Genomic DNA, 21822 nt, shown 5'->3' with positions numbered 1-21822 from the left:
TTACCTGAATCTTATAGTCAAACTGTTCCCAGTCCCTGGGACTTTTGGAGCTCATGGTGGAATGGTATAGGAGCAACATGGTTATCTAGGAACCAAACAGGAGGCAGTCACTGAGCGGAGCCTGTCTCTCTTCTCACTGCCCCTCTCCCCTCCCCTCTCCCTCACCGCCCAGGCTATTCTGGAGACTCTTCCAAAGCTTCTAGAATTCAGCAGCCCAGGCCACTGCCCTTAAACTGCACCAGGTAACACTTGAGGACTCAATGCCTACGTGCAAAAAGCCATGTGCCAGGATTCCTGCACAGCTAAATACCTGGACTCATGGAACCCTCTAGGCCAGCACCCGGACAGGAGAAGGAATGAAGTAGACTGAGCTAAAAAGAAAAATATGACAACAGCTGGATGAGGCCTGACTCCTGCCAAATCTCCACTGAAGTCCACAGTAATGGTCTAGTAAACTCTGTCATATGGCATGGTCTCCTAGAATCTTTAGGCTAAATTAGCCCCTGCCTCATCCAGTTAGCTATCAAAACCTACCTCAAACCTCCACAAACCCCAGAAATAAAGCCCCCACCATTTCCTCTGGGTTAAGAGAAGGCTCTGCAGGTCCTTCTGATGCTACCCTTCTGCCCCATCTGGTGTTCAATAGCTACCTTGGCCAGTTCCAGCTCTGACCCCTCCATCACCTTCTGCACTGACACCAGGCATTCCGGGGAAGATGGATGCTTTCGGTTTTCTGTAATGACAATGTAGATAAGAGGTGAACTTCCTATAGGTCATTCCTGAGATCATCAGAACATCTCAGAGTCGGAGCAGATGTTCTGGTCTCTGTCTCTGGTGGGGCTAGAAGACGGAGGGCTCCTTACTCCTGTCCTTTCTCCCCATCATACATGTTTCCACCTGAAGTGAGTTCTATCCTGGGTGAGCCCAAGGATTACAGGGATAGTTCCTGAAGAAAGCAGGCTGGATTCACAGCAGCGCTGGGGCATAGCACTGCACTCACCCATCCACGCACAAACTCCTGCTCAGCCCGACAGAGGAGCCCAAAGATTCCAGGTCACTCCAGCCCTGGCTGGTGTTGCTCAATAGTTAGAGAGTCGGTCCAATCACTGAAAGGTTGCAGGTTCAATTCCTAGTGGAGCGCATGTACCTAAGTTGCAGATTTGATCCCCTGCCCGAGTCGGGGTGTGTGGGAGGTGGCCAATCAACGTTTCTCTCTTGCATCGACGTTTTTCTCTCTCTCTCCCTACTTCCTTCCCTTCCACCCCCTCTAAAACCAATGGAAAGGGTATCTTTAAGTGAGGGTTAACAAAACAAAACAACAATAAAAGACATTCCTTCCAACTGAGGTCCCAGAGGAAGCCTGCAGCTGAGTCACATGGGGAAGACTGGGGATATTTGGTTCTTCTGCTGCCAGAGGGTATGGGCTCAATTACTAACACCTTGCTTTATCTAAATCCATTCTTACCTTTCCTTTAATTCTCTGGAGGTGGAGAAAGCAGATAATGAGCACTGTGCCAGAAACTTTGCATGTGATCTTACTTAATCTACCCAAAACCTAGAGCAATTATTATTATTTCCATTTTATAGACAGGGAATCTATATCCAGAAAGGTCACACAGCAGTGAGAAGAAGGGCCAAAATATCAACTTAAGTCTGCCTCTGCCCCTATACTATTTCCTAAGCAATTAATTTAAAGTTACCCAAGAAAAATGTTTTTCTTGCAAAAAGGGTAACAGAGATACCTCCCTCTCCTCCATCTCCTTGCAGATGAGGAGTCTAAAAACTGACCCTCTGGCTGTACCTGGAGCTCTGGGACTGAGCTAGTGTGAGCATCACAGACCCAGGGTGCTGACCCGGCTGTATTCCTCTCTGTGCACAGAGTAGACAGCCCTGGGCCTTTGCTCCTCCAGATACCTCTTACCTGTTTCCTCTGGACTCTCAAGAGCTGAGTGGGCAGCTCCTCCCAGCTAGATAAGAAAGTACTTACTCTGCAGAAAGCTGCACACAAAGTCCAGTCTCTCTGGCACTGGCTGTTGTCCGATTAGTTGCCCCTCCTCAGTGCTGTGGCTAGAAAAAGAGCAAGTATTAGGACCAGATCTCTTAGCAGTCCTTCCCTCCTTGTTACTATATCACATACTACCTTCCCATTTCGTCAGGCTTGGTCTGCACTGGGTTTGGGAAAGAACCTAACCAGATGCTAGAGACGGGAGAAGAGACCAAGGCACCATTTATTCAGAACTGTGTGGTGGGTGGCAAGTGGGGACTTGAGGCATGAGGTCCCTCTGGAAAGAGCACCCTGACATCCCATCTGTGAATACAGTAATGAACCACTTAACAACGAGGATACGTTCTGAGAAAAGTAAGCGTTATTAGGCGATTTCATTGTGTGCGAACATCATAGAGTGCACTTACATAAATGTAGATGTACCGCCTCCTACACACCTAGGCTGTACGATTAACCTATAGCTCCTAGGCTACAAGTCTATACAGCATGTTCAGACTGCTAACAGTGTAACAAGACATGGTGTTTTATAAAAAACGTTTTAATAATTAGAATAAGTATACTCTAAAATAATAATAGTAAATACATAAACCAGTTTACTATCAAGTATTGTGTACTGTACATATCTGTGTGTGCTACACTTTCATACCACAGGCAGCACGGGTTTGTTTACACCAACATGAACACAAACACACGAATAACGCACCGCACCATATGGCATTACAATGGCTGTGATGTCACTAGGCCAGCAATTTTCAAATTTTTCATCTTATGGCACATATAAAATAATTAGTAAATTCTGCAACACACCAAAAAACGTATTTTTTGCCAACCTGACAGAACGACTAGGTATCATTTTGATTCACTCACACCAATGGCTATTGTTGTGTGGGCTGCTGTCATTTTTTATTTGCTAATCTAACAGAAAAGAAGTCAGAAGTGCCCCTGAGTAAATAGGCATTGCACATTTTCAAAATTCTTGTGGCACACAACTGAAAATCACTGCACTAGGCAATAGGAATTTTTCAGCACCATTATAATTTTATGGTGCCACCATCATAGATGTGGTCTTTTTTTGACCGAAACATCATTTACACAGCATAGCTGTATTTAAAAAAGTACAATTTGAAAGTACTATTGAGTAATTATTTCTGTACCATTTCATAATTTAGCCCTAAGTATTATATTCAATAACTATCATGGAGAAAGCTTTGGAAGGCAATGGATTAAAGTGTCAGTATATTAAGTAGAGATTTTATTTTATTTTTTTAAGACTTTTTCGTGCTATTTTAAAAATATATATATTTTATTAATTTTTTACAGAGAGGAAGAGAGAGGGATAGAGAATTAGAAATATCAATGAGAGAGAAACATCTATCTGCTGCCTCCTGCACACCCCCTACTGGGGATGTGCCCACAAACAAGGTACCTGTCCTTGACCGGAATTGAACCCGAGACCTTTCAGTCCGCAGGCAGACACTCTATCCACTAAGCCAAACCGGTTTTGGCTTAAGTAGAGATTTTAAAGACCGACAATTTTGATTATTTTGGACGCTTCAATGTGTGGAAGAAGCTAGTGATAGAAATGTCTAAAAGAACACCAGAGAGTAAGTAAATATTGGTTTATATATAAATCCCTATATAAATGAAATGTAAATAAATTTTGTAAGCATTAAAAAAAAAAAAAGCACTGTGGGAAAAGGGACAAAAAATGATGGAGGCAACAGAGATAAATGGGAAGCTAAGTTCAATAATTAGGAATGGCTCAAGTAAAGGTCAAAGGTCAGGACACCTGGGAAACCTGGCTAGAATAAGAGTGACAGAGGATGATGGAAAGGAGAAGAAAAAACAGGTCCGAGAACTGAAAGAACCAGAGGGAACAAGGCCCTGAAGTGACAGAGCAAAGTTCAACACACTAGGCTGAAGGCAGATGTAGCAAAAGCCTCCCAGAGGCCAGAACAAGGGACAATCACTTGATCTGTGGCTGTCACGGTGCTTATTTAACTGGAAGGTAAGCCAAGTGCAAAGAGAGCAATGAGGACTGGAGGCAGCAGGGGGAGCTCTCACACAGCCCAGGTCCCTAGTTCCCGGGGCTCAGTCTTAACTGCAGTTTCATTTTCAAAGTTGAACAATCTTCTATGATTAAAAGGTCTCAAGCTCCTCAGAACATCGATCTCCAGGTTTCAACCAATTTTCCGGAAGCCAGGGAAGGCCTTAGAGCCTTCCAGTGCCACACATTCTCAAGAGTTCCTACATCACTCACGGTACAACTGCATCACTTATAATTGACCACTCTAACTGTGCAAGTTGAAAGCCAGGAATATATAGCAAGTGCTCAGTATATGTGTTGACAGCATGTTACAGAACGATCTCCCCCCCCCCCCCCCCCCCGCCATCTAAAACTCAGGCAACATGTTACAGAACAATTTGGAAGGTGGGCATCTTGAATTTTGAACTCCCTATGAAAATTCCCCACCAAGTTCTCAGCCTAAACAAAAGCACACATCGCTACCACTGGATACATCTACTGTTCTTGTCATCAGGCCAAGGAAAATTTATCTTTTCAAAAGCTAAAGCTCCTTGATCTATTCTTAAGTCAGGGGGGGAAAAAAAAGCAGGCTGTATGCTATTGTATGTCATAACATGAGGCATATTATACCTGGCTGCTTCTTTTAGTGAAGTTAAACAGTGAGGTAGGTCCTGGCTACAGGACAACAAACAGCTTATCAAATGCTAATTAACTTCACAAAGCAAGGAAAAGGAGGCAGATGAACACCAATAGAAATGCTTTAATGGCTGCATATTTCTGCTTTGCTAACAAGTTAGAGATGAGATTTTTAAGTGCTTTTTATTTCCCATAAGTACAAGAGCTTCCCCTTTCTTCTTAGCCCTAGACGCAGTGTTTCCCAAACTTCTGACATATGTGTACCCCGTCTATAATTTTCGTAATGCTGAGTACCCCTCGTACTCATGAGAACGTAAAATTAGGCGCAGCTAAGCACGGTGCAGTGCATATTCCCACCAAACTCTTCCCGTACCCCTGGGGGTACACGTACCACACTTTGGGAAACACTGCGGCCTAGAGGATGCAAAGAAGGCTTGTGAGATAAGGATGAGTCACAAAAAGAGAGCTGTCGAAAACTCCTATTGAGATAAGACAGGGAGCCCCAGAGCAGGCTCTTGGAATACTTGGAGGTTCTTCTGCGCAAGAGGGAGGAAGCCTTCGGGAGAACAAGAGTGAAACTTCCCCCATAGAGAACCATGGTGACTGCAGGATGAGGTCAATGTGTTCTTGCCTCTGGGTCCCACACTGCCTTTTGCCATCCCAATACTGTCCACGCTTTCTGGTCACAGAAGTCACCAAGGCAAGGGAACAAATGGCAGTCCCCACTCCAGCACACAGCTTTGCTTGAGAGGCCCGAGAGAGAAGTGGTGCACACTCACATGCTGCCAATGATCTTGATGAAGACACTGCAGTCCTGCAGCTGCAGCAAGGCCTCCACAGGGTCAGCCACATGCAGACCATTCACCTGTGAGACAAAGGAAAGAGCCCAGAGAAGCTGTCATAATTACCAGAGCACTGTGGTTCATGCCTTCCCCAGATGCTGACAATTCTCTGCTCATTGCAAGTGCCTGTAGTTGTGTGACTATAGGAATAAAGGAACAGATGATTCTAGGATTTTTAATTTCAGCATAAGAATGCTGCTGCACCCACTCACCCAGTGACAGCTGCCTGGAACTGCCATCAAAATCCTTCCTTTGGCTTCAACTAATAAGAGCTTAAATTCTGCCGAAACCGGTTTGGCTCAGTGGTAGAGCGTCGGTCTGTGGACTGAAAGGTCCCAGGTTCGATTCTGGTCAAGGGCATGTACCTTGGTTGAGGGCACACCCCCAGTAGGGGGTGTGCAAGAGGCAGCTGGTCGATGTTTCTCTGTCATCGACGTTTCTAGCTCTCTATCTCTCTCCCTTCCTCTCTGTAAAAAATCAATAAAATATATTTAAAAAAAAAAAAAAGCTTAAATTCTCCTAGGATATTCTAGCTCTAGGAGTATACCTTAAATGCAATTAGGCATAAAATGGTTTGGGAAGGATACACAAATTGGTACCACCATTGCCTCTAGAGAGAAGAATGTGCTGGCTGGGAGATAAGGGGAAAAGAAAGGTTTCTTATATTATAGCCCTTTGTATCTCTTAAATGGCATAACCCTTTGTAGTTCAAATCTTTTCATTATAGCCCTTCGTGTCTCCTGAGTTTCTAAATATTTGAAACTTATTGTATATTGAACTAGGGGCCCAATGCACGAAGATTTGTGCAAGAATGGGCCTTCCTTCCCCTGGCTGCCAGCAGTCTTTGCTCCACCCGGAGCCAATTGTCTGCCTTCCCATGCAGCCCATGGAGGGGCTGGGGTGGTGCCGAACGCCTTTGTTCCACTCTGCCCCCAACCACTAGGTGCCTGCGTATGCAAATTAACCCACCTTCTTTGTTGGGTCAATCAGCATTCCTGATTGGCTGGTGTGTATCATGAAGATACAGTCAATTAGCATGTTATTCTTTATTAGGTAGATATTTATACACTCCTACACATATATAAAATTTTGTTATTAATGTATGCTTAAAATTCCTTTCAGACATAAAACTTTGGCTGAGGAAAGTGGGAGAAATGACAGGGGAACAAGGTAATAGAGAAAAAAGGAGGGCCAGGGCTGGTTTGGCTCAGTGGATAGAGCACTGGCCTGCAGACTCAAGGATCATGGGTTCGATTCTGGTCAAGGGCACATGCCCAGGTTGCGGCTTCAATTCCAAATGTAGGGCATGAAGGAGGCAGCTGATCAATGATTCTCTGTCATCACTGATGTTTCTCTCTCTCCCTCTCCCTTACTCTCTGAAATATATATATATATATATATATATATATATATATATATATATATGTAAATGATTTCCTTTAAAAAATAAGGAGGAAGAAAAATAACTTGAAACTACAATAAACAATTCTCTAATTATGATTCAATTCCCTGACCCCTTTCTTTGGCTTTCGGCAGGCATCCACCTAAATCAGTCTTTACAATTAGAAATTTTGCCAGCAGTCACATGCAAATGAATCAGTTACACAGATTATTCAACTAGCATGTATGGTCAACTGAGAAAATCCTCATAAATTTCACAGGTACCAAGTTCACCAGACTGAAGTTTAGCTTTGTATTGTATTGCCTTAGGAAGGAAGGGTTTACTAAGTCAATCACCTTGTATAAGACTGAGGAAAGAGGAAGACTTAGCCTGCTTAACAAGGTATTTTAAAGAACTTTAGGATAATGGTTATAGGCAAATGATAGATTCTATTATTTATAAACTAGAGGCCCGGTGCACAAAATTCGTACATAGGGGGTTCCCTCAACCCAGCCTGCACCCTCTCTAATCCGAGACCCTTCAGGGGATATCCAACTGCCAGTCTCCGCAGTTGGACATCCCTCTCACAATCCTGGACTGCTGGCTCCTAATCGTTCACCTGCCTGCCTGCCTGGTCGCCCCTAACTGCCCCCCCTGCCAGCCTGATCGCCCCTCACTGCCTCTGCATGCCAGCATGATCATCCCTAACTGCCCCCCCTGCTGGCCTGGACACCCATAACTGCCCCCTGCTGCTTACCAGGTCACCCCCAATTGCCCCCTCCCTACCAGCCTGGTCACCCCTAACTGCCCACCCTCATTGGTCTGGTCACCCCTAACTGCCCCCCACAGCCAGTCTGGTTGCCCCTCACAAGGCCTGCTATTCAGTCATTTGATCATCCCTCACTAACCCTCCTGCCAGTCTGGTCACCCCACGAGCTCTCTTGCCCAGTCCTTTGGTCATCCCTCACTAACCCCCCTGCCAGCCTGGTTGCCCCACACAGCCTGCTTGTTCAGTCGTTTGGTCATCCCTCCGGCCAGCCTTGGGTGGCTGGGCAGCCAACATTTGAGGCTTGCCTGCACCTCGGGCTGGCCAGGCCATACTGTGCGCCTGTCACCCAGACGGGGCTGAGGGGACTGGGCACCACCATCTTGTGGCTGTGGGCACTGCCATCTTTGAGGGCATGGCATTCCATTAGCATATTCCCTCCTTACTGGCTGTGGGCGCTGCCATCTTTGAGGGTGGGACAGTCAATTAGCATATTACCTCCTTATTGACTGTGGGTGATGAATCTTTGTGATGGTGTGAGGGTCAATTAGCATATTCCCTCTTTATTAGACATGACTAGAGACCTAGTGCATGAAATTCATGGACAGAGGGGAGAGGTGGGGGGAGGGGGAACATCACTCAGCCTGGCCTACACCCTCTCCAATCCAGGACCCCTCAGGGGATGTCCAAACCGGCAGTCAGACATCCCTCTTACAATCTGGGACCACTGACTCCTAACTGCTCACCTGTCAGCCTGCCTGCCCAATTGGCCCTAACTGCTCTCCCCTGCCGGCTTGATTGCCCTACCCACCTCTGCCTCGGCCCCTGCCACCGTGGCTTTGTCTGGAAGGAAGACAGGACGACCAAAGATGTCTAGCTGACCCAGTCTAATTAGCTTATTACCCTTTTATTAGTATAGGTTATTAGTATAGATGTGCTTTTTAAATATATTTTACTGATTTTTTTATAGAGAGGGAGGGAGAAGGATAATGAGTTAGAAACATCCGTCAATTGCCTCCCACACACACACATACACACACACACACACACACACACACACACACACACACACACTGAGAATGTGCCTGCAACCAAAGTACATGCCTTTGACCGGAATCAAACCTGGTACCCTTCAGTCCGCAGGCCGACACTCTCTCTACTGAGCCAACTGGTTAGGGATAGATGTGCTTTTTAAATAGCACTCTGCTGGGAGTGCCCAAAGATTTTGGGCCCATCTCCTCCACTAACTTGCCAGGAATCTTTGTAATCAACTTTTTGTCACTTGCCAAGTGAATATAATCTCTACCTCATCTACCTTAAAGGACCAGTGTGGGTTCAAAGGGGTTATGGATACAAAAACACATAAAAGCATGAAATGCAAAGCACTATTATTATTAATTAATTTACAATAATGAAGTAGATCCAGTAAGACTTATACGTCTCAACAGCTGCATGCAATGGAGAATCAAGAGGACTAAAATAAATAAATAAATAAATAAATAAATAAATAAATAAATGAATGAATGATTCCGCTACAGAAATAATAGTATTTATTTTGGTTAAACACTTTTATATTAAAAGCAATTTCTAGCCCTGGCCAGCATGACTCAGTTAGTTGGAAAGTTGACACATACACACAAAGGTCATGGATTCAATTCCCAGTCAGGGCACATACCCAAGTGTGGGCTCCATTCCTAGAGGCAACAGATCAATGTTTCTCCCTCTCTCTTCCTCTTCCTTCCTCTCTTTCAAAAATCAATAAAAACATATCCTCTGGTGAGGGTTAAAAAAACAACAACAATTAAAACCACTTCTAGATGGATCTAAGTTAGTATAGGCTAATTTTAAAAGTAGAATACAGCCCAACCAGTGTGGCTTAGTGGTTGAGCATCATCAACCTATGAACCAGGTAGTCACAGTTTGATTCCCAGTCAGGGCACATGCCCAGGTTGTGGGCTCAACCACCCAATATGGGGTGTGCAGGAGGCAGCCAATCAATGATTCTCTCATCACTGATGTTTCTATCTCTCTCTTTCTCTCTCTTCCCCCCCTTCCCTCTCCCTGTCTCTCTGAAATATCGTCCTATGTAATAAAGAGGAAATATGCTAATTGACCCTCCTGCCATTGCAAAGATGACGGTGCCCACAGCCAATAAGGAGGGAATATGTTAACTGACTGCCACACCCTCAAAGATGGTGGCACCCACAACCACAAGATGGCGGCGCCCAGTCCCCTCAGCTCCAAGCACCTGCCTCTGGAGTCCCCCAGTTCCCTCAGCCGCCCAGGGCCAGTCAGAGGCTCAGGTAACCAGCTTGTGCTGCCGGCAGTGGCAGCAGCAGAGGTGTGATGGGGGCATCACCTTCCCCTGATCGCCAGGTCGCCTCCCACCCCTGAGGGCTTCCAGACTGTGAAAGGGGGCAGGCCGAGCTGAGACCTCCCTCCAGTGCATGAATTTTCTCTCTCTCTCACACACACACACACACATACACACACACACAACGTATCCATAACCCCTTTTGAACCCACACTGGTCCTTTAAGGTAGATGTGTGTGTGTGTGTGTGTGTGTGTGTGTGTGTGTGTGTGTGTATATATATATATATATATATATACACACATGTGTGTGTGTGTGTATATATATATATATATATATATATTTTTTTTTTTTTTTAAGTATAGAATATAAAATATAACATTTCACTGAAGTCTTAAAGACAATATATTAAAACCATCTTTTGAAAAAAAGCTTAATCTAGTTAGGAATGTCCAGTGTGTGTAAATTTTCTGAGAAAATTCTGAATACTCCAGGCCAAGATCCATTTGTACCTACTAAAAACGAAGAGACTGCCAACACTTAAGCATCCAAAAACCATCTCCCTTTAATACCTGCAATGTAGGTAAAATATTCAAAGGCTAGGAAAGCTTGTTCATTAACAAGAATGAAAGATTACATCAGTTAGCTGATTTAAAGTCACTTAAATCTGGATTCATCTAAAACCAATCCTATATAATAAAAGGCTAATATGCAAATTGACCGAACAGCGAATGATCAGTTGCTATGATGTGCATTGACCATCAGGGGCAGATGCTCACCACAGAAGCTGCCCCCTGAAGATCAGTGCGCTCCCACAGGGGGAGCACTGCTAAGGCAGAAGCTGGGCTCATGGCTGGCAAGTGCAGTGGTAGTGGCAGGAGCTTCTCTTGCCTCCACGACAGCACCAAGAGGATGTCCAAATGACAGCTTAGGCCTGGGCCTAAGCTGTCAGGTGGACATTCCCCAAGGGCTCCCGGACTGTGAGAGGGTGCAGGCCAGGCTGAGGGACCGCCCCGCGCACCCCACCCCCCACGCCCCAAGAATATGAATTGCGTGCACCGGGCCTCTAGTTAAGTAATAATCCTTCGTTTCTTTCATAGATATAAAAATGTATTTTCTTTTGGTGCATTATTTTGCTCTCAAATGAGAAATCATTGAAAGGCTGAGGAAATGGACAAGCTCTTTCATCTCTAATCAGGGTAAAAATCATGTGAATAAGAGCCTAGCTCATAGCAGAACTCAAGAACTGTCTATAAGGCTTTTGGGGTTGCTTAGCTTGTTGAATCCTAAAGTTCCCTATTCCCACCTGATCCAGCCTGGCTCAGTGGTTGAGCATTGACCTATCAAGCAGGACGTCATGGTTCTATTCCTGGTCAGAGCACATGCCCAAGTTATGGGCTTGGGGGCATGCAGGAGGCAACCGATCAATGATTCGCTCCCATCATTGATATTTCTCTCTCTCTCCCTCTCCCTCTCCCTTTCTTTCTGAAATCAATAAAAAATATATTTAAGAAAATTTTTATTTAAAGTTCCCTATTCCCTAAAACAACTCATTCATTCTAATTGTTGGCACAGATTAGTTTCAAGCTACATGCTAAGTAAAATAAATTTACTTTTATTTTATTTATTTTTAATTTTTTTTTTAATATATTTTATTGTTTTTTTACAGAGAGGAAGGAGAGAGGGATAGAAAGTGAAACATCGATGAGAGAGAATCATCGATCAGCTGCCTCTTGCACACCCCCTACTGGGGATGTGCCCGCAACCAAGGTATTGTACATGCCCTTGACTGGAATTGAACCTCGGACCTTTCAGTCCGCAGGCCGACGCTCTATCCACTGAGCCAAACTGGTATCGGCAATAAATTTACTTTTATATTACAAAATAAATTACGGAAAATTTGGAAACCCAAAAAAGTTTCACTCATTCAAGTATTTTAATACACACACTTTCAGTATATATTTCTTTCTAGTCTTTTTTCCGTAAGTCGTTTTTTTTTTAAACCACAGCTATAATGATCAGGTGTGTATATGTGTGCACTAAACCAGCAGTCACCAACCATTGGTGGCCCATAAGGTCCAAAAGATTGGCGACCGCTGTTCTAAACCACTCTTCTCATTAGCATAGTAAGTATTATTTCATGCTGCTAATATCATAAAATCCACGGTAGCCGCCTACCTTTTAAATTGTAACTATATTTTAATGCATGTTCATGTAATTTTTTAGAAAATTAAGTATAAAAAAACAAGTATTTGCTCTTAAGTAAAACTAGTTTTGTGTCTGTTCGTCTCTGTAACAGCAGTAGTCACTATAAAAACAAGTCTAAGACCTAAATAAATAAAAAGATAAACTGATCAACTTAAAACAGTGCGGCTAAAGGATCCCAAATATTCACATAAGCCACGGAACTAAAGACATAGCTCATGATCCCCCACATACAGCTTATTTTGCGGGGGAAGAAGAGAAGAGAAGGAAGAGACATTGTTCCTAATACATACATAAAACACTGAAATGTAATATAAATACAAAATGTATTAAATATAAATATTTTTAAAACAATTTTAAACTACACAACTAAAATTTGTATCTATTTCAGAAACTGAAGACTGAGAATGCATGTTTTGTACATTAAATACATATCACCTGACTAGATATCTGATGCTGTATTATAAAATCCACCCTATTTGAAAATTAAAAATTCATTTCCTTTCAAATATTCTAGATTATTTTTTTTTAAGTTGGCTCTTTAATTGGCTAATTGACTCATTGTCAGGGTGACTACTAAAATACCCTGTACCAAATAGCATGCCCAAGCAATATTTTAAGTTTCAGGAATTATTCATTCAGATACTGGACTAAATGGTTGTGTGTATGTGTGAAATGTTTTTAATACACATTATATCAATATCCTCAGAATAACCCCATGTAGTATTATTATTTCCATTTTTATTTAAAATGTTTTTATTGATTTTTATTTTTTTTTATTTATTTATTTTTTTAAATATATTTCACTGATTTTTCACAGAGAGGAAGAGAGAGGGATAGAGAGTCAGAAACGTCGATGAGAGAGAATTATCGACCAGCTGCCTCTTGCACCCCCCCTACTGGGGATGTGCCCGCAACCAAGGTACATGTCCTAGACCGGAATCGAACCCGGGACCCTTCAGTCCGCAGGCCAACGCTCTATCCACTGAGCCAAACCAGTGCCGGCTGTTTTTATTGATTTTTAGAGAGAGAAGAAGGGAAGAGGGATAGAGATAGAAACATCAATGATAGAGAAACATCAGCAATCTGCTGCCTCCTCCACACCCCCTACCAGGGATTGAGTCTAGAACCAGTGATCAAACCAGTGGTCTCTTGATTCCTGAGTCAATTCTCAACTATTCAGTCACACTGGCTGGGCTATTTCTTTTTCTTCTTTTTTTTATTTCGGAGAGACATAGAAACATCAATGATGATTAGAGAACCATTGATCAACTGCTTCCCGCACACCCCCTACTGGGGATCAAGCCAGCAACCCATGTATGTGTCCTCACCGAGAATCAAACCATGACTTCCTGGTTCATAGATTGACACTTAACCACTGAGCTACACCAGGCAGGGCTTTTTCCAATTTTAAAATGAGGAGCTGAGAGGCTATGTAACTTGCTCTAAGTCACACAAGCCAAAACAATGATTCTAAGCCAGACTATCTGGCTCCAAGGCCCCTGCTTATCATCACTGCACTCAATGGCCTCTATATTTGCTCTGCAGCTCTAAATTCCCAGTGCTTAGTATTTTTTTTTTTTTTCCATTTGGCATTGTCTCAAGCAGAAAGTATATGAAAATACCTAGCAGAAAAACTTTGGTGATGTAATCAAGAAGGCAACAGGAGAATAATCAAAGCAGCAAAACGTGGTAAAGAGCAAGGAGAACCTTGACCTACAAATAAAGGTTCTGAAGACCAAAGTGCAGTGCCAACACTTGCATTCAGAAAATCCACAGGGAGCAAATGAGGATGGGTTTCCATGCCACCTGTAGCAACCCTTCCCATGACTAAAGGGAATATGTGCCTTAGGGCAGCCTCTTCAAACCTACACAGGTAGACTCATGGGTCACTGTCAGCATCAAAATCAGAAATAACAAAAGTTAAAAATTAAGGGGAAAACTGTACTTCCAAGGTTGTGACTCCTAAAAAATTCTCCCAAGCTTCCTGGAGAAGTTTAGCAAAGGAGAGGAGGACCACTCACCCAAGAGAGGAGTGCAGCCACCCGGGTGGCATGGAGCGTCATCTTGGTGATACCAGACCGTCACCCCGATGCACCTGGGACAAAGAGAAGAAGAGCAGTTAATGGTCGCAGATATCCATCATGAAGGAGGAGGGAAGAAACAGTTTCGTTTACTGGTGGCTCGAACATTTAAATAAACCACTCTTCACTTATACCTGATCCACATCACCAAGGCCCATGGCAATCTTTAGAGAGCTGAGAGTATACATAAAAATTTATGTAAAACTTATTGCATCAGAGTGGACAATAAAGAATATTGCATTTAATTCAACGTCCACAAGTTTTATACAATCTTTCTGTTCTACAGAAAGTACAACATTCAAAAGCTGTCATTCAACCCTTAAAACATAGAATAATCATGATTTTCCAGACAGACCTAGGTTTGAAAGGTTGATTTCTGGCTCTTTCTATAGGTACCCAAGTTCTACCTAACTAACAATAATAACTAAGTCCTTGGGGAACCTCTCTAAATTCTGAATTTTTATATCCTCTACCTTCCCCACCTCCCAGAAATGTCAGACATGGTTCAAATGGGAGATTTGGTGAAGTCAAAGCCAATTCTCATGGAGAGCCAGAGGACATTTAATAAAAGATTAGGTACTTGTCCTGGTTTCTTAACTCCAAGTTTCCTTCCCACTGGGAATTGTCCATCTACTTGCCAACCCGCCCAAGAGACCACAGACCTGGTGACTAAATATTCCCCAACACCTCCTAGCAGCCTCCACGATTCCCACAAATCTCCATGGGAGCAATCAGCCCCGCCTGCTGGAGGTGCTGTTTGTCACTACTCTATAAGGAAGAGCAAGAGTGGTTAAGAGCACATCAACTATAACTCTCCCCACATATTAGCATCTCCCAAGTGTGGGTTCTGTGGAACCAACATTTGCTAACATTCGCTAAGCACCTTCTGTATGCAAAGTGCCGGGATAAGAAAATACCATTTTTGTCCATATGGTGCTTACTGTCTAATAGAGGACATACAGAAATCTCTTAGCCCTTTCTATGCAGTGTACCCTGTTTATCAACCAATCAAAAAGATTATTTTCTTTTTTTAAAAATATATTTTTATTGATTTTTTACAGAGAGGAAGAGAGAGGGATAGAGAGCTAGAAACATCGATGAGAGAGAAACATCGACCAGCTGCCTCTTGCATACCCCCTATCGGGGATGTGCCCACAACCACTGTACGTGCCCTTGACCGGAATCGAACCTGGGACCCTTCAGTCCGCAGACTGACACTCTATCCACTGAGCCAAACCGGTTTCGGCAAAAAAAAAAAAAAAAGTTATTTTCTTAATCCTTATATGTTCATCCTGTGCTGGAAGCTAGATGAGAGTATACAACAAAATTACCTGAAATGGGAGACAATGACATGGTCCTTGCCTTTGAGGGGCTTACAGCAGAATAAGGAGTAAAATAAAACATACATGAAGCATTAAATAATGTAAGAAAATAATTAAATGCTAAATATAACTGAATGCTAATTATAATTGCTTCCTGACTCTGCAAAACCTAACATGATTCCATCTGTCATATCAATGTCAGTCTTGGAAATGAGCCAATTCACCTGGGCTTTGGCAATAAGCAAACGCAGTGGTTAAGGGAGCTTTCAGGAGGGGAGAGGCTAAGGAGCCTACGTGTTCCTCAGTCTCGGATGATTTTCACCCACGATGGCCTATTCGTGAGCAGTAACTGCGTAGCTCCCTGGGGCCAGGCAAGGATGAAGACAGATGGCTTCAATTACTACACTGCAAAAAGGCTTTTCTGGTGATTGGCCAGTCTAAAGTTAGAGGGACCGTGCTTGGCATTTGTGGTAAAGGTGGCAGTGGCCAAATGCTTGACTGGTGCTTCTTGAAGAGAAAAGAAGAAAAAAAAAGTCTGAGCTACTCAGGAACAAGGGAAATGAGTCCCAGGTCACCTCCCCCTCATCCCCAATGCTGCCTCGAGACTTGATACCCTTTTTTTTTATTATTTGAATTATTTATTGTTTAAAGTATTACATGAGTTAAGACTTGCTATCCTTTTGATGAGGACCAAAACTTCAGTCAGAAATTTTATATGCAACCAGAGGTAGACCTTGCCCCCTCTGAGAGATTTCACAGCTGTGGTGCTAAAAATGACCTGAGGTTTAACCAACCTCTTCTCTTCATCTCAGAGACAAAACATACAACCCTCACGTTGTCCCACGGGAGTCTCTCTAAAAACTAGTTCCACTACTCAGGAAAACTGGTGTCAAGGCCAAATGTCTGCTTTTATGCTCCCAGGCACAGAAACAGGAGGAACCCAATACTCAACCACATGAAGAACTCCAGAAGGACCTTGTCAGTTCAAAGCCCATGAAGGGGCACTTTATCAGGGACAAGACACTGGGTGAGAAACTTCAGGACAGCCCAGCTAGTCACCCTTCTTAGGCTAAATTGGGGTAAAGAATGATGGAAGCTGGTGGCACAGCTAGTCCTCAGCACTGGGCCTACAGCTTTAAACAGGCCTTGGCTTGGAACCGGAGGGCTCCCAGCCAGAGCACCATCCTCCCCACCCTCCCCCTGAAATCCGAGGCAGGCCCCACCCAGAAGACTGGGTGATGGTGATGGAAAAACAGATCCCCACAATTGTAGCCAGGAACCATTTCACAGAGGGGTCTCCTGAAACCCACTCTGACACAATCAGGCATCCCCTGTCACCCCCAAATCAACAAAGAAAACCTCTAATGCAGGTCCTCTGAAGGCACCTTCAGAGTTCTCATCTACCTGGCTCTTTGCAAAAAAGTCTCAGAATCCAAAACAGAGAGCTAATAAGATACCTGCTCTTTCCCCTGGGCTCAAGAAGGAACCAAGACATAGAAGCCGTTGCCTTATAAACTAAAGGTCTTACATCTTCTCTACATTTTCAAAACTAGCAATGTAAACGCCTTCACCATCAAGTCCAATTCCCACATTAACAGTAACCCCTCTGTTTCCAGAGAAGATATTATCAGGACAAGCAGGCACTCAAGAAACACATAGCCACCTGGCATGCACCCTCTCTGGGTCGTAAGGAGTTAAAACTCAGCCACAGTTTTCTATCATGGCTGAAGCTAATGCAAACCACCTGCTCAGATGCAAGGAACAATCAATGATAGGCCAAAGGCCAGAGGGTCTGAGTTGTGGCAGCACTGCTCTCCTTACCCCGCCCCCAGCCCGGGTGCCAGCTCCTTTGGAGACTGCCTTTAGCCACTAACTGCTGGGCCTGAACACCAGCCCTGCCTCAAGATAACACCAAAGTGACCTTTGGTCCCAGAAAACTGCAAAACCGCACTGACCTCTCAGCTCATGCCTCCACTGAACCCTCATTCTCGTGGGGGCCAGCTCCCACTCCAGAATTTTAAGGCCCAAAGCCCACACAAACTCCCACCTCAAAGGGTCCTTCTCCAGTCCCACCCTGGCTCTCCCCCAAGGTCCCAAAGGCTCACAGCTCACAGGGGAAATGACTACCCTGTCTGGGTGCCCATGCTCAGTGGCAAAGTTTACCACCATTTACACTGACAGTCTGCCTGCAGCCATAATAATTCCATGTTCTGTACACCTTTTAAAGAAGATCTTCCCACCAACTAAAGAGTGAACAGCCTGGTTTGGGACTCCCCCAACTCTGGGAGCGCTAAGTCAGGAGGCATAGGCAATCAGGCACCCACCCCTCACACCTTGTAGTTTACCCCAGAGAGGCCCAGCAAAAGCCAAACTATGTGATCAGAGGCTAACTCGAGAACAGGAATTATCTTCTGGTGTGTATCCTGGCTTGGAGGCGGTAAAAGACCCAAGGACCAGCAGCCGCAAAAGAAGCCAAGGATGGGGGGAAAAAACAATCCTTTTCAACTCCTGGGGAGCCCTGAGTAGGCTGTCTCATCCACAGCCAAAGGGCTCTCCTAACGCCTGAGGTTGGGACAAACCAGCTTGCTGGATGTATGCTCTAGGCTCAGGCCTGCCCCTCTTCACAGACCACCCTTTCTGAGCAGCCTAGAACTTGGCCCACAGCTCCAAGGCCCTGGCAAAGAACGAGGGAGAGATTGCAAGCGAAACCAAGATTCCCCTGGTTTCTTGAAAAGTGGCTAACTGATATCTGCCCTTCCCCCCATGCTCTGTAGGGTCCAGATAGAAGGATCTGGGCAAAAGGGTTGCAATCAAACCAGGCCTAACGCGCGCACATACATATACATACACACACACACACACACACGCACCCACTCCAACAGTTCATCAGCACCTGCCCCCACAGTTATATTCATACACCCTGGTCCCTACCATCTGAAAAATGAACCTTTTTCATTCCCCACCACTGTATACACACCCAGGCCTACTTGGGAATGGAGGAGCTCTCCTGAGCTGTCTCTACAGCTCAGCATGCAGCCACACACGCTTTCCCCACTCTGAACAAAAACGCGCTAACATCTACGCGAGGGGGAAAGAAAGCAACCCTTTGCTCTGAAAGGCGCCAACTCCCGGATGTTGGCAGGCTCTGCTCCAGTGCCTGTTTCTGAGTGTTTACTTGCTCTCCCTCTCCTACCCCCTCCCCTTTAGGATGGCGCAGTAAAAAGAGGGGGGGCAGACTCGACCGCACCACCCCCACGTCCATGTTTGAACAAAAAACCCGAGAAAGAGTGAGGAGAAAAAGTCTCAGTGCAGGAGGGCCTTACCAGATTCCTAAAGCCAAACGTATTTACAGGTTTTAATCCGCCATTAGCATTTAAATCTTGAAAGGAGAGGAGGAAGGGGGGGCCAGTGGAAAGTAACCCCACACACAAAAGAAAAGTTGTTGGTTTTCTTCTCAGTCAGCCTGGCAGGAGCGATCTTCCTGGCTGACAGCCAGAAGTGCGTCACAGCCAGGAGTCTGCTTTCTTTAAAGGCGCAGCAAGCTTCCGCGATCCGGGAGTCCTGGTCTGGGAGCCTCGGAGAAGCAGGGAACTCTCAGCGAGGGGGGGAGGGTAGCAGCGGGGGAGGGGAGTAAGGAGGGAGGGTGGCACTGGAGAGGAGGGGAGCCCCTCCCTCTTAGTCTGGCCCACAAACAGAAGAATGGGATGCCTGGGGAGGCGTCAGCTAGCAGACAACAACACTGCGCTGCAACAGTGGCAAGAGCCAGGCAAACTGTGGCATAAACACACAAAGCACACCCACAGCGGCCTGCCTGACAAACCTGATATTGCCCAGACACTCCCCCTTCACTCTCTTAAGACTGCAGTGATAGCCTGTCCATCTCTCTGGCCGGCAACGGAAGGGCAGGGGAGAGGACCCGGGAGCAGAGGCTTTGGGGAGCGAGCCAGGCCCTTTTAAATGGGAGCAGCTTCCTGCGGGCTCCTGGGCGGGCCGTGTCTTTAGCACACACACGCCGGCTCACACACAAAGCGCCTGCCTCCTCCTGTGGGCACCGCCTGACCTGGGACAATGGCCACCCTCCAAGCCCGTTCCCGAAGGGACTCTCCTGCCGTACCTTCTGCGCGGCAAGGCCAGGATGCTGCACTCCTCCCCCTCCTCCTCGGTCACCCAAACAAGAAGCCCCGGCAAACTGTGGGCTGGAGCGCAGGCCTGCGCTGTCCTGTCCCGTCCCGGTGGCTGCGTGCTGCTGTCGGCTGTGGAATGGCCGCCAAAATCCCAGCTGGGCTGCCAGAACCTAATCCCCTGTTCCGCTGAGCATTTGTGGGGAGGGGCTGAGGGGCCAAAGCGCGGGACCTAGAAAGGCAAGCACTGGCTGGAGCCCCTTAACAGATACAGGCACTAGGACTCTGCCTCTCCTGCATGGTCAAAAGGAAAAGATGTCTGACTTTAAAAAAAAAAACACAAAACACCACAGCATTGCCATCCATTGAACAATGACCCTCACCAAGACTGAGAGAGAAACCCACCCATTATCAGGGACTCCCTCCTCTCCCTTTCACTTGCACCATTATTAAGTACATACTATGTGCAAAGCACTGTAGGAAGTATATAAAGATGAATTAAGCCTGGCGTCTACACTGAGATAGGTTATAATCCCACAGCAGATAAGAAATATGATTCAAAAATTATATTTAAGACAGTTTTTACTAACTCCCACAAAAATATTTTAAAAATCTAACCAGTTTCGAGTAGGAAAGGACTAAGAAAACAACGTGATATTGAAAGGGGGCAGAAACAGGATTCTGGGGAACCAGTTAGCATTGTAAGAAATATTAATCATGCTCTGTTAACCATGACTGTTTTGTTTTAATTAAAGAAGGCACATTCTAACCAGGCTGGCAGCTGCACTCAGGACCTGGGAGTTCACCTGAAGACCTTAGTCTTTGCTTATCACTAAACCCTTTGAAGATCTCAGCCCTTTCTGTGTATCTGTAAACTGCCCTTTTGCCTATTTCCTTTGTACTTATACCTGTATAAGCAGCTGGCTTAAGGCGGGCTGCAGAGCAGATTTTTGTGGACGACCTGCCGCTCTCCCATACAGCCAGCAATACTGGAATAAATTATCATAATCACTCAATCTTGTCTCTGCTTAAGTGACTTGAGTAGTGACAGGCAGCATGGACCCATTGTTTGTCTGGTTACAATATTTTAATCTGGATCTTAAAACACATAAGTAGGAAGGATTCTCCAGATGGGAATGGAGAGAGGAGTGTGAAAGGAAAGCAGAGGTGGTGTGTAATTAGTAAGGAAACAGATCTGAAGAGTGAGTTGGAGAATCTTAAACTTTAAGCCAAACAATCAAATTAAAGATTTGCATGCTTAGTTTATTGTATTTAACAGAGATGTGATACGATGAGAACTGTACGTTAAGAAATTATTCTGGTATACATAAATAAATGAGACTGGCAGCAGTAAGTGGGTCAGAAGGCTACCACATCAGACAGGAGACAATGAGGACATGGAGGAGAGTAAGGTAAGAGAGAATGGAAAGAAGGGAATAAGGGACATTCTGGAGATAGGCTGAAGAGAAGGGAATGGCTGGAAGTAGAGGGAGAAATTGTAATGGAGAAAAAAATGAGAGAGATGGGAGGTAAGAGCAAACAATGGGGTAAAAGATAATATCTTCAATAAATGGTGATAGGGACCTGGCTGGTTTGGCTCAGTGGATAGAGCATTGGCCTTCGAACTGAAAGATCCCGGGTTCAATTCCAGTCAAGGGCACATACCTGGGTTGTAGGCTCGATCGCCAGTGGGGGGCGTGCAGGAGGCAGCCAATCAATGATTCTCTCTCATCATTAATGTTTCTATCTCTCTCCCTTTCTGAAATCAATAAAAATATATTTTAAAAATAAAATAAAATAAAAATAAATGGGTTTAGCCAAAACCGGTTTGGCTCAGTGGATAGAGCGTCGGTCTGCAGACTGAAAGGTACCAGGTTCGATTCCGGTCAAGAGCATGTACATTGGTTGCGGGCACATCCCCGGTGGAGGGTGTGCAGGAGGCAGCTGGTCGATGTTTCTCTCTCATCGACGTTTCTAACTCTATCCCTCTCCCTTCCTCTCTGTGAAAAATCAATAAAAAATAAAAAAATTGTGGTCCCCCAACACTTTCTTTAAAAAAATAAAAATAAAAATAAATAAATGGGTTTAGGCTTTAGCTGGTTTGACTCAATGGATAGAGCG

General features: G+C 44.8%; 1 protein-coding gene across 6 annotated transcripts in view; it reads right to left on the bottom strand.

Moving 5' to 3' along the window:
• The window catches only part of NUMA1 (nuclear mitotic apparatus protein 1), a 77240-nt gene that overhangs the window by 18876 nt on the left and 36542 nt on the right, over nucleotides 1–21822 (bottom strand). For 2 of the 6 annotated variants that reach the window (XM_084894143.1, XM_084894145.1), the window contains exons 2-6: nucleotides 14199–14272; nucleotides 5447–5532; nucleotides 1988–2067; nucleotides 651–733; nucleotides 5–85 (exon numbers count right to left, since the gene is read on the bottom strand). In XM_084894143.1, the coding sequence (XP_084750269.1) occupies nucleotides 5–85; nucleotides 651–733; nucleotides 1988–2067; nucleotides 5447–5532; nucleotides 14199–14240 (372 nt within the window). In that variant the 5' untranslated portion in view covers nucleotides 14241–14272. Of the gene's footprint in view, nucleotides 1–4; nucleotides 86–650; nucleotides 734–1987; nucleotides 2068–5446; nucleotides 5533–14198; nucleotides 14273–18557; nucleotides 18649–18903; nucleotides 19263–19400; nucleotides 19501–19694; nucleotides 19842–21822 lie in introns of those variants that run through there. The other 4 variants (XM_084894144.1, XM_084894146.1, XM_084894142.1 and 1 more) reach the window with 4 other exon arrangements.

This window comes from Pipistrellus hanaki (assembly GCF_964339955.1).
Source record: "Pipistrellus hanaki genome assembly, chromosome: 9".
Taxonomy (NCBI): Eukaryota; Metazoa; Chordata; class Mammalia; order Chiroptera; family Vespertilionidae; genus Pipistrellus; species Pipistrellus hanaki.
This window is presented reverse-complemented; position numbering and strand designations above follow the sequence as displayed.